At 44.3% G+C, this 12,863-nt stretch overlaps 1 protein-coding gene across 1 annotated transcript in view; it reads left to right on the top strand.

Moving 5' to 3' along the window:
- The first annotated feature begins 969 nt into the window (after positions 1-969).
- The window catches only part of SCUBE1 (signal peptide, CUB domain and EGF like domain containing 1), a 189,225-nt gene continuing 177,331 nt past the window's right edge, over positions 970-12,863 (top strand). The window contains exons 1-2 of the mRNA XM_058804924.1: positions 970-1,112; positions 3,869-3,991. Of these exons, the coding sequence (XP_058660907.1) occupies positions 1,025-1,112; positions 3,869-3,991 (211 nt within the window). The 5' untranslated portion in view covers positions 970-1,024. The remainder of the gene's footprint in view (positions 1,113-3,868; positions 3,992-12,863) is intronic.

The raw sequence follows: 12,863 nt of genomic DNA, 5'->3' as shown, positions 1-12,863 counted from the left end.
CCGTGAAAGAAAGGTGTAAAGCAAAGAGGGGCGGCACAGCCGTAACAATAGTCTACCAGCTATTTCAGTCCTTTAAAGACAGTCTGAAAGAGTTTAGGGTCATGGGGCTTGCCTCGGAGGGGAGAAATATGTCATGTTTGGGTTTAAAAGTGAAGGATTTTCGCTTCCAAGGCTGTGGTGACAATGACACGTGTCCGTTCTGCAGCGGAGATGATTTTGGGGAGAGCATCTCCCCGGCCCGGGCCAGGTCCGCAGGGATCCCTTGAGGAGCCGTGGTTGACCGGAGTGAAGGGCTTGGAGGAGCAAACCTAGGGCTGGAAAGGCGGAAAGGCGCACTGGCCTCCGCAGCAAAGCCCTTAAAACCTGGAGGAAGCCAGCGGCTGGTGATGACCCGTGGCAAGCGGGAGCGGAGTTAGCCGAAGCTAGGAGGTAGGCAGGGGAGAGGGGAAGGCAGTGGAAAAACAAAAAGTTGTCCTTTAGCCTGAACCCGAGAAGGGTGAAGTATCCCTGGCCGCCGTTGCCAAGGAGATGGGCAGTGTCCGCAGGTCTGTCTGTCCTCACAGCCGCGCCGTGGGGGTGGTCCGTCCGTCCGTCTGTCCGTCTGTCCGTCTATCCGTCTATCCGGGCATCCCCGGCGGCGCCCGCAGCGCCGGCCCCAGCCGCGGGGGGGCGCAGCGCGGACGGTGGCGATACTGCGGGGTCGCTGCGGGTCCCTGCGCGCTCCCTGTCGGGGCGGCGAGCCGGGCCGCTCTGCCTCGCCGGGCAGCGCCGCACGCCCCGCCAGCAGCACCGCCCGGGGCACGGGCCGGCTCCCCGGGGCCCGAGCACCCCCTCCCCGGGGCGGCGGGGCGCGGGGGCAGCCGCGGGGGCGGCTCTGCCCCCGGCCCGCCCCGGCACCGCCCCCGCCGCGGGAGCCCCGGCGAATCAGCGGGGCGCTGTCAGGGCGTCAGCGCCGGCGGCTCCGCGCGGCCGGCCCCGAGCGCGTCCCTTATCGCAGACAGGCACCGGGGATCGCATCATTATCATGGGCACTGTTTGCTTTTCGCGGCGCTGCTGTTTGCTTTTCGCTCTCGCCTGGGCCGGCAGGTTGGCGGGAGGCAGCGGGGGCGCAGGTAAGAAGAGGGGGCTCCGCCGCCGTGCCGCCTTCCCCAGGCGCGGGCGGCGCGGAGCCGCGGCCCCGGGGGGACCGTGTCTGTCCGCTCTCCTCTGCCCGCTGTAAGGTGCTCAGGGGGAGGTCACTTCTCGCTGCTCGTAGCGCCGAGGGGTTTGGAAGTTGCGGTGGGGAGGCGTTTTCTCGCGTGTTTGCCACAGCCGGAGCCGAGGGATTTCTGCAGGGAGAGATGGGGAAGAAAAAGTTACTTTTCTTGAGTGCCTACGAGATAAGTATGTGCTGAGCCCTGGAGACTCCGCAGAGCAAGCGTTGGCTGGGATATCTTAACAGGTTTTCCTTGTCTGCGCATTAACCCAAAGACCTGGTGTTTTAAACAGCGGCGCTCGTATCACTTTAATAGCTCTAATTATACTTTGTCTTTGCTTCGGTGTTTAAAAAAAAAAAAAAAAAAAAAAAAAAAAGCAAACAAAAAAATCGAACACCCCCCTATCCTATCTGCTTTGGAATGTTGCAAGCCCGAAGTGATTTCTGAATGAAATGCATGCAGGTTTTGAAGTTGTGCGATGAGAAATCTTTTAAGGTGAAGTACGAGCGGGGGCAGGCGTCGGGGGGAGGGAGGGGGGAGGGTGTGGAAAAAATCCCTGTTCCTCGGATAGAGGAGTTTAAATGTAACAAAATGAACAAAGTCAGCCTAGAAGTTCTTACAGTCCCACTGATGCAATGTGAGATGTGGAGCAGAGTAGGGGCTCATACTTGGTTTTGCCCTTTCATTTGACTCATTGGCATTCACGCCTGACTCCCAGGCATCCTCTGGTTGCTGTGAAATGTCCCCCTTGGCTCAATGCAGTTTGAATTTTTGACGGCATTATAAAGAGTCCAGCTGTCACTTTTGCTGATCTTGATGGGAGATGGGTGCCGGTTTAATGACTCAAAAGTATGAACCAAAGCATTAAAAAAAAACGCAGAGAAAACCCCCCAAAAACTTATTTTCTCTTTGTGCTTGACTGAATCTGTGCATGATCTGGGCAACACCTAAGCTAATTCACGTATATCATAGCTAGATTTGAATTTGCTCAGCGGTAAAAATAAACGAATGGACAAGAAAGAAAGCAACAGATTACAGCAGCTCTGCATTAGTCCGGAAAAGAAAATTACGACTCTCGATGTTCTGTTCCCCTCTTTCTTAAAAAAAAAAAAAAAAAAAAAAAAAAAAAAACCACCAAAAAACCCAAACAAAAAAACCTCTACAACAATAACAATACCGAGTCCGGGCAATTCTCTCTCTGGGATTCCAGAGGTGCCCCGCGGGGCCGCCCCGGTCTGCACCTCTCAGAGAAGTTCTCTGCTGTGTGCCATGCTACAATGTCTGCTTATTCTCTCCTCTCTAAATAGCCCCCTCCTGTTCCCGGTGACTTTGAAGGATCCGTGTGTTATCACTGGAGATGGCTGAGTGAGCACTTCTGAAACAATTAGCGTTAGGATTTCAAGCTCACAATAAAACTGTTTTCACTTTAGTGCACCTTTTGGAGGATCTGTTAATCTAATTGGCATGAAACCAACTGCACATGGCTCTCGCTGGATGCCCGTGTGCCTCCCTCCGCAGCCCCCCTGTCTCCTCGGTGCTTCCTGACCATACAGCGGGGGCTGTGCTCTGTGCAGCTCCTGGGTCCCTCTCCGGCTGCCTGCCCGTGTTCCCCCGGGAGCCCCCGATGTGGCTGTGGGGTGCGGCAGGGAGGAGCCCCTGGGAGCTGCGGGACTGACGGCCCGGCCCGGCCCGGCCGCTGTGCCCGGGCGCGGTGGCATCGCCGCCCCTGGCCTCGGGGGCAGCGGGTGCCGGTGTGCCCGGGCAGGGGCAGCTTAGGCAGGGCTGTAAGTGTTCCCGTGTTCCCAGCACACCCCATCCCTGAATAGGTCGGGAGGTTTTTTTTCCCCATGCTCACTTCATTAACATTCCCACGACTACCAGATCTCGACTCTGTCTCATCCTCCTCCCTCCCCATCCTCTTTAAGTGTGAAGGAGAGAACGAATGCGCGTCACTAAAATGTTTGTAAAGGCTTCCTACTCTGAAAAGAAGAAAAGTGGTCTGGGTCCCCCCTTTCAAAGGAGGGCATAACCAGTAAGGCACCCACCCGAGCAGGGGTCAGGACGGCTGCTGGCACTTTTTTCCCCCTAAATGTGTTACTCCAAGTAGATGATGTTATTGCAGGTTGCTTTCCTCCACTCTGCCTTACCGAGTTTCATATGGTCTTCCATTTATTTATTATTTTGCTTCTCAGTAAAAAGTATTAATGTGGTTTTGCTGTTCAAATATTTCTTTTTCCCATTCCCCACCAGCTTAGTTTATTTAAACTAGGGTCTATCTTTATAAATTAAGAAAATCTCTGTGCTAAAACATGCAAGGGGTCTTTTTTTCTCCTCTTACATGTAATTTAAGCATTCTCTTGTTTTACTAAGATGTGGGTCTCCAGTACCAGACCTAAACAGCAGAAGCTAATTTCTAGTGTCTAAGTGTTTTATTCATAGTGCAGAAATGTGAGACCGAGTCCCTCCAGCTCCGTGGAGCAGTGCTTATAAGCGACTTGAGGAGAATATCACGTTGTCTAGTTTAGTTATTTATCCTAAGATGTTCTCATTTCCAGCATGACACTGGTAAGGCAGGCGGGCAAACAGCTTCAAGGGGAATATCTATCCTTGCTGTTTTGTGGCTCTGGTCTCCCTTCTTATCTGTCCCCTTGGGGTTCCTTCTATGCTTCCAGATGTTGACGAGTGCGCAGAAGCTACGGATGACTGTCACATCGACGCAATTTGTCAAAACACGCCAAAATCCTACAAATGCATCTGCAAGCCGGGCTACAAAGGGGAAGGGAAGCAGTGTGAAGGTAAGGACAGATCGGCTCCTCTCCTGTCTCTTCTCCCCTCTCTTCTTTTATTTGTTTGCTCTTTGAAAGCTTTTGTAAATAGCAGAATTCCTGAAACGATTAATGCAGATTTACAGCTGCTTAACCTCAAATCTGGGTGTTTATTGGCAAGCATCCCCCTGCTGCTTTTGCTAATTATCCGGCACCGCAAACGTTGTGCCCACCAGCCTGGTCTTAAGAATAAAATTGAAAAGAGGGTGTGAGGGGATGGCGTTCTCTGGTAGCACCAGTTCCTCCTGGGCAGTGGTGGGCCCACTGCCCCTGGGGCTGGAAGCGCTGCGCTGAACACGTGGGTGCGGCCTGGGGATGGGATGGGATGGGATGGGATGGGATGGGATGGGATGGGATGGGATGGGATGGGATGGGATGGGATGGGATGGGATGGGCCGGGCCCCTGGCCAGCTCCCCAGCAGAGAGCGGATGGAAAGGACTCCATTGATTTCAGTCTGCCATTGATTTCCCCAGACAAGTTACAGAAGGTATTTTTCTCTACCTACTCAGACAGGACCCTGGAGTTTGATTCTCTTTGACACTCTACATGTGTCATGATTGTATAGTTCTAGTCCTTGGAATATTACTTTAAAAGGAAGCATTTCAGATTACTGCACTTATAACAGACTTGAAAAAACTTACTTTACTTCCCTATGTCTTCACAACAGTCTTGTAATTGAACAAGACCTAGCAGGTTTTATTAGGCTCTATGTACACTCATATTTTGGGTTTTACGCTCTTCATCTTGTCTGTTGAATCTCAGTGGAGAGATTCTCTGGTGAAAAGAACAAATATTGTAATCACAGCAGAATACCTTACAAATAAAAGATGCAAGATTGTTACTTTTTCCCACTTGTAGATACTTAGTAGGTATAATATTCTCCTTCCAAGTCTCTCTCATTCTACAGCAGAATGCAGCTTTTTAAAAAACATCTATAACCAGTCCATTAAAAAGATTGAAGACCTAGAAATTAATTTGGTCTACAATTGAAATTGTGTATTATTCGCCGTGGACCTCCAAAATGTTTGTTCAAGTGCCCTCCAAAAGCATTTCTGTGGTTGTCATGTTTTTCTGTCATGGGCTTAAATTGACAAATTCTGATTGTCCACCTTTTGGTGCTCTAGCATCTTGGAGCTGCTGTTCCTCTGGAAGCTGGATTTTCTTTCTTGCAAACAGGATAATCATTCAGCACCAGTTCTTTCTCTACTCATCCCTTCCAGGGAAAGAACTACGGAACTCTGAGATAATGTACTCAAGGCCGCAGCTGTGGAGGTTAGAGCATTCCCAGCACTGGTACTTCTTGTATTGCTTTTCTACATTAAAAGTTTCTTTATGCTTTAACTATTCATATTTTAGTTGTTGAGCTCTGTTTAGCGGTAGATGTGGCTTATATTCATGCTTGTCTAATACACATATAACTCTGCCTGACTTGCCTTGGTTCAGTTAAAAAAACCCTAAAAATCCCAAACTCAGTAAGTAGTAAAAAGCAAGAGTGATCCTTTTAATGATGTACAGAATAATGGAACATCTGTGTCTGATATCAAACTAATATCTAATAGAATTTAGTGTCTGATTAGCCTGATAAGTAAACTGGGACAGACTGCAAAACTGCATGGATGTTCAGCATTAGTCAGGTAATATAAGCTGTCTAAACCAGGTGTTACTGTGCATGACATATAACATTTTTTCCTACAATATTATGTCAGCAGTTCCAAAGATTTTGCATTGGTTCCATGTCTTAAATTGGTAATTAATACCAAATTTTGGTAAAAGCAGAAAGCTTCAGAAAGTGTCAGTGGCAGGTCTAAGATCTGCCTCAGGCCTACTGTACATGGAAAGTGGGTTATTTTGCATCTTGAGGTTAAGTATTCAAAACCTATGGAAATAAACAGACTAGCTTACTTGATTGGTATTTAGTATTTTGTCACAAGACAACCTCTGTGATCAGCTGTTAGAAGTTATCTTATAAGATAAAAGTGACTGTTAACAAAGATGAAACCCACTGGATTGTTTTTGTTGTGCTAAAACTAAAACTGGGTCATTAAATAATTCTTGTCTTGATTTTAAAGTCCAGTCTTTATAACTGGGCTTTTCAAAATAAGCCTTTTGATCAGTGAAGCTAGTTACCTGTGAGAAAAAGATTTTGTACAGATAATGAGCCTCTTTAACTAAGTTTGCAGCAATCAACCAGTGCTGCTTCATTGTGAAGAACATTGAGTATATAATAACTAACTCACTTATAGCCCAGGCTCTCTCATACAGCCAGATTTTACTAAGTGAGTAGAATTGCCATTCATGCAGCACAGTGAGCTTAAAGACATGCTATCAGATTCATTCTGATAAATTTTAGTGAGCTGCCAGTTTAGGTTGTATTGAGGCATTGCAATTAATTTAGCAAGGTGCATGTTTGTTTATTCTAAGTGGTAGTCTTAAATATTGCTTTTGTTCACTGAAAATCCATTCTAGAGTAAAGGGTAGAGTATGGGAAGGAACATTTTTTGGATGATTCTGAGGAGCACATATTTGTACAAATGTGTCCAGTATATCAATATTTATTTGTGTACTCTTGTGTATTTATTCATAGTTTTTCAAAACAATGGAATCCTGTGCAGTAAATGTGGAGCCCAGCCACTTTGCTCATGTTTGCTGCTGTGAGCTGAAGGGTGGGGAGAAATGCATATGACACAAATATTCCTTTAAGGACATATGAAGAACTCTAGAAGCAATTATATGGAAATGAAACATTTTCCTGACAGTCTGTTAAGTTTCATCAGTAGGGAGTTTCTTTCTGAGCTTTGATTTTCTCTCAAAATGTCTTTTGGCTTGGGTTTCTCCAGAGTTTATGAAGATTAAGGATGACTTGTCAGTTCACAGATCTTTTTCTTCTTTTATTTTTTTTCTGACCAGCTTTCTTGCCTGAACCACTTGACCTGTTTCTTTCCACAGAGCACAGTTGTTTCTCCAGACAGAAGAGTTCCTCATTCTTCTTGTATCCTGTCTTCTGCTTCACTCTGTAGATTTCAGTTGACCTTTTTCTTTCTTTAAGGTATCTGTTATGCTTTGTAAAGCCTCATGGTCAGCATTGCCATGATATTTTCCCATATCATGTAATGGATCAATATCCCTTGAACACAAATTCTCTAGCTGGCATTTTCATAGGACAGGTTGGACACATAATGTGTCCAACCCAGATAATCTTTAAAAAATAATTCTCTCTTTCTAGTCAATATACAAAATCCATTTATTCACAATTAATTAATTTACTTGCCCTGCCACACCTGCTATTACCTAAGAAGTTTTCTCCGTTGTGATTTTAGTCAGGATCTGAAATGCAGCAGACTGGATTCAGCTGCAGGCATGATCTTTCATGATCCATGGGACTTAGTTCTTACCTTCTCAACATTGAATTTTGGCTTCCTCCCTGGTTGATATCTCAACAAAACTGTGTTGAAGGAATGGAAATTCCAGAAAGTTCAAAAGGATTCCGGGTCCTGGGGTTCCTTATGCCTTGACGGAGTGTTCCTTGTCTCCAATGCAATGTTGTGTGTTTGCAGTTGTAGGATATTCTGTCATTGAACTGTGTAGGAAGGGGTTTAGCTCTCAAACCCAGTTTTTTACCCCATACTACTTCTCTGACTACTCCAAACTCTCATGCCATTAATGGTTACAATACTCTGTATAGTTGTTGGTTTATGTTTACCTATGCCCATTTTATATCCAGTTAGTGTTAAGTTTATTTTATAGGTTGATTTTTTTTTCTTAGCCTACTTTTTATTCTCAGTGGGACTGTAATTTCAGTGAGTTCCTCTGGCTGTTGATTTTTTCCTTTTGGATTATACTTTACATGTAGGACCCTTAAGACATGTTTATTGGGACCTGTTACTTCTGAATTGTTAAACTCTACTCAGTGCTTTCCCATATTGACTGAGATTTTCCTCTTGGAGCATTTTTTCAACTGTCTTTCATGGTATTTTCAGACTTCTGCTTCAGTTCTTTTAATAATTTATCTCATACAGCTGTTACAATGTTTCTTGAACTTTTTGTGCAGAAGTGTTCACAATTTTCAGCTGGACTTTTTTCCTTTTTTTTTTTTTTTTTTTTTAATTCTCCTGTGAAGCTTCATCATGTTGTTGATGGATTTCTTGCTAAGGGCAACATACACATACCATGGCAAAGTGTCCTGGTAGAGTCTGCCCTGGGAGGGTGATTTTCAGATTTCTGCACACTTTGGAAATTTGTGCTATAGCAGCAGCAGTTCTGCTCAACTGCTAGGTGAGTGGGATTGTGCAGTTCTAGAGATTTAAGTCGGTCACGTGTTCATGTATTTGTAGTCTTTTTCTTAATGTAAATAATCATTCTAGATAAATAGGGAGGTGATGGTGATAATCTGCAATAAGGGCCTTTATTCTTGATTGCCCCAGTGGCAGCACCTCACTGGGTTTAACCATGGTACAATCTCAAAATAAACCATTCCTGCCTCAGTCACAGGTATATTCAGTCTCTGCATATGTCCATTTGGAAACACAGACCAACTGTCCCTTCTGAACAGTCATTATCATCTTCAGTAGTTTTGTGGATGTGAAGCCAAGTTTCTACTCGCACCTGTTTGTTAGATCTGTTTTTAATGGATTTTAAACAAATCTAAGCAATTGGAAAAACATCTCATCACTTTCATTTAAATAATAATGATTGACTTTCCAAGCTTGGCTTAAAACTCCTCTTATAATTTTAATCTTGTTGACCTGTTTTATCTTTCATTTCCTTCAGAAGCTCATTCATGGTTTCCCTCATTGGGTTTTCATTTTATTATGGCCTTTGAAATACCTGTTGAGTTCTTCTCATGCTCTTCAAAAGTGAATCCAAATATTGTGACAGGGCTGCTCTGAATCAATCAATTTGGAAACACAGAACTTTCCAGACTTCTCATTTCCCAGCTCCCAGTCCAGTATCTCATACAAGAGCCTCCTTTTGTCTGCAGGGATAAGTAAGGCACTTCTGGATGTCCTTTAAGTGGAACAATGATCCCATTTCTTTTGAGAGCTCCGTGGTGTCCCATCCATCCACTCTCAGCAGTTCTTTCTTAAGTAAGTCTTCTTCATCAATGATGTCCTGGGAGAGCTGGAACACTGCTGGGTGTCCTTTGGTTTCTGAAACTTGGGCATCTTGATGCTTGCACAACTCTAGTGAGCTTAGACTTGTTCTGTCTGTCCCTGCAGAATAACAGTAATACCACTGAACAAGGCAGCTTAAGTGACTTCTGATTGATGATTCTTCCGATTGCAGTAGAAGGTGAATTAATACTTTCAAGGACTCCCTTGGTCTACCCGAATGAGGTCTGCAGGGGATATTAGGTGCTGAAGCTGCTGTGCTTTCTGGGGTTACAATACCTTGACAGATGGTGCTCATGTCTCGTGTTGAAGTTCATGTCACCCTCCCCTAAGGCCGTGCTCCAGATGACACCTGGTGCTCCAAGTCTGTGCTGCTGGATTTGTGAGGTTGGCTTGCACAGACCATCTGAGCACAGAGCAGCACGCTCTGCCACCTCCAAATTTTATGGGGATTTCTATTCCAGGATCAAATCTTCCTTCCCAGTTTGATTCACACAAATTATGACTTTACTCTGGATGAGCCTCTGTGCTGATTTCACTGAAAGCAGCTTTCACAATGAAGCTGCTTTCAAAAAATGAAAGAGAGAGAATATAAACTAGCTTATTTGATTTGAGCTGGTAACTGCTTTTTTATTTTCACTTACTGGGTAGATTGATACATTTTATTTGGTTTAGGTGGATAAAAGTGTTCACAGAACTGAATTCTGAAGCCTTCTGTATCTCTGCTTTTTTCTTTCTCCTTTTTTGTTTTAATTGTCTGGTACTATTTAGTACTCAATTTTGACTTGTTAGTTTTCTAACTTGCATAAGGAGATGAATTTTCTTGGGAGATGGAGAAGTGGAGAAATAGCTGCAAGTAAGAAAATACTCCTGAGAACATTCTGTATTAAATCAGAATTTTATTATAGCCTAAGTGAATTAACAGCTTATGATAAGTTTTTTCTTTTTCCTCCTTCATGCTTCTTTCTGTTCAGTGAATAGGGCTTTTGTTTTGGTCCGAGTTGAGCCTTGATTTTATTTATTTATTTATTCAAATTGCTTTAGTTTCCCAACTTTGTTCAGTAGTTCATCCACTAAAACCAGAATATCCCTTAGCTGGGCTGACATGCCCTGTTTAACTGCTCCCAGGGCCATCAGTCCCCATGTGTCATGAACCCTATTGTTTTCTCCTCTCCCTTTTCTTCCCTACCCTGTCCTACCTTTCAGAGCTGCTTTTTGACAGCCCATAATGCTGCTTCAGTGAACAGCTCCCCCGGTGGTCCACTTTGGAAATCTTCCATTTTGACTTAAAAAAAGAACTTTCACTCCAACTTTTTTTTTCCTCTCCAGAATGCTTCTTGGATACAAATATCACTATATTTTGCATAAACAAATACCATCCTGTATGAAATATGGGCCTCATTCTTCAACAGCATTACATGTAATTCTCAATTTGGAAAAAAGGAGGTTTTTTTCCAAGGACACTTCTCTAAATAGTTGATAAGCTCCCTGTCTGCTGGATGGTCTATGGGTACTCTGGGAACTTATTTATAAAATTTCATCAGGCCCAACAGTTGCTAAGATGCAGAGTCCAGGGAGGCCTCCTGGGATGATATAAACTTGTTATTTAGAAGGAACTTCTTTCCACCCAGATACACAATGTAATTTAACTGCCAGGAAAATTATAATGAAATGAAGGAGCATAAATAAAGTGTACTAAGCTCAATAGGTCTGTCCTTCTTTTGTCTTCATTCATTTTACATCTGCCAGATACTACCCAGTTTTCCTTGTTTTCCCACCCATCACCTTTACTTCTGGTGCAGTCCCCTTTCCTTGCAGTCTTCATTATGTTGTCTTGTGTATTCTGTTACTCACCTGTCTTTTAGCCTTGTCATTTCCCTACTGCAAACCCCACTTCTCTTTTGTTCTTTTCTCATGTATTTTCAATTATTTCATTTAGCTTTCCTTCCCCTGTCATCTCAGTAGCTTGCTGCAGTTACAGCAGTGTTTTTCTGAGAGCCAGTGTCACTGGTCCTTTCCCTTGGGTTTCGTCTTTAAGTCAAAACAGCTACTACCAGCTCTCTTTTCTTGCTTTTTCTCCCTCTTCTCCACCTCTTTCCTGGCCCCCATCCACAGCTCAGAGCTCACCTGTTCCTCAGCACCTTCCCTGCTGTTGCCACCCTCTGCAGAGCCATGGCTCTTCTCTCGGTGTCTGGCTGGAAAAACATCTTAGCCTGGCTGATTGCCATCATTTGTTAGCTCCCCTTTGGTTATGGGCACTGTCTCCATGTGTGTCTTCACTGCCCTGCTGAAATACACATTCTTTGTTTGGAGGCTGATGCAAGACATGGTCAGGGACCCTCTGCTGGGGTGATGGCAGAGGAGGAGTTAGGGAATGTGACCTCCTGCTGCTGTCTTGCCCAAAAAGGCTGCACTAATGCTGCTTCTGTCTCCTCTGCATTTGAGCCAGGCAGCATCCACTCTGCTCATTAGCATCCATGCTGGCAGGACACTGTGGAGGAATGGGAATGATGGATGGTGGGCACCTGATGATGGATACCTGAGGATGGTGGGTACAGCCTCTGCACCCATGGTACCAGTCCCAGGCTGTTCTAGCCCAGGATAGCTGTGAGCCCTAAATGCAGGCCAGGTTTGGCCAACCTCAGGCAGTCCTGAGATGGAGGACGGATGGCAGGAATCTGTAGGGAAAACGTGCATGGAGTCTGGTGTCAAAAGTAGTACTCCCTCTGCACTGGTTTAGGAAGCTCCTTTTCCTTGATGCTGCTCTTTCTTTTGCACAAGGGTGGTTGATGTGGGGCTACTCTGTGGAGAATATCGCTGAAATAATACCCCCAAAATGCCCTGTAAGCATTTCTGCACTGAAAAGTCAATGAACTGGGACACAGAGGCTGAGACTCATGGCCGGGAGAAGGTGGTGGTGAATAAGGTGAACAGATTTCCTAATCTGGTTTAGTTTTTGGAGCCATTGTGGTGTGAAACTACAGCATAAGATTGAACAAAGCATCTACCAAGAAGGACATTTTGGAAACTTCAGCTGCCTAAATTTCAGCAGATGCCTGTTGAGCTTTGGATTTATTATATTCTTGGAGGAGGGGAAGGGGTTAATGAATTTTTAGATGGGTAGTTTGTTTTTTTTTTGGCAAATTTTCAGCTGTAATTTGACCATCTTATTCTGTCCTGAGAAGTCTCTTGAAAGGTAACTCCCTGACACCTTATTAGAAACGAAATCTGACAGTATTAAATCTGTTGAAGCAGTTGAGGAAATTTTTTTTTTTAAACCTAGCAAAGCAGTGATTTTTCCATATAACCCCTTTAGAAAAAAAAGCTAATTTCCTGGAGTTTTTTCCCTTGGTTTGTTTTAGCATATATATATTTGTTTTTAATTTCAACTGAAAAAAATTACCTTCTCTAAAGCAGGTACCTTGCAAGAAAAAATGTAGTTCATACATAAATGTTTGGCAGAGTTATAAGAAAGTGAAGATAGGGTCTGACAGACCCCCTTGAAATTTCAAGACTTTTCTTCACATTTAAGATGCTGAGCAAAAGGAATACCCTTACATTACAGTTGGAAGAATTTTTTTTGTTTAAGTGCCATGAATCACCTGAGTGCTCAAGCCTGTGTTTAATCTTAAGAAACTGTTACCTTTTAAAGTAATTATGTGTAAGTGCTTTATTAAATTGAAGCTGCTGCCTTATTTTATGTTGTAGTGCTGCTTTTCTGGAGCCTGTAGAA

This window comes from Ammospiza caudacuta, chromosome 5 (assembly GCF_027887145.1).
Source record: "Ammospiza caudacuta isolate bAmmCau1 chromosome 5, bAmmCau1.pri, whole genome shotgun sequence".
Classification (NCBI taxonomy): Eukaryota; Metazoa; Chordata; class Aves; order Passeriformes; family Passerellidae; genus Ammospiza; species Ammospiza caudacuta.
This window is presented reverse-complemented; position numbering and strand designations above follow the sequence as displayed.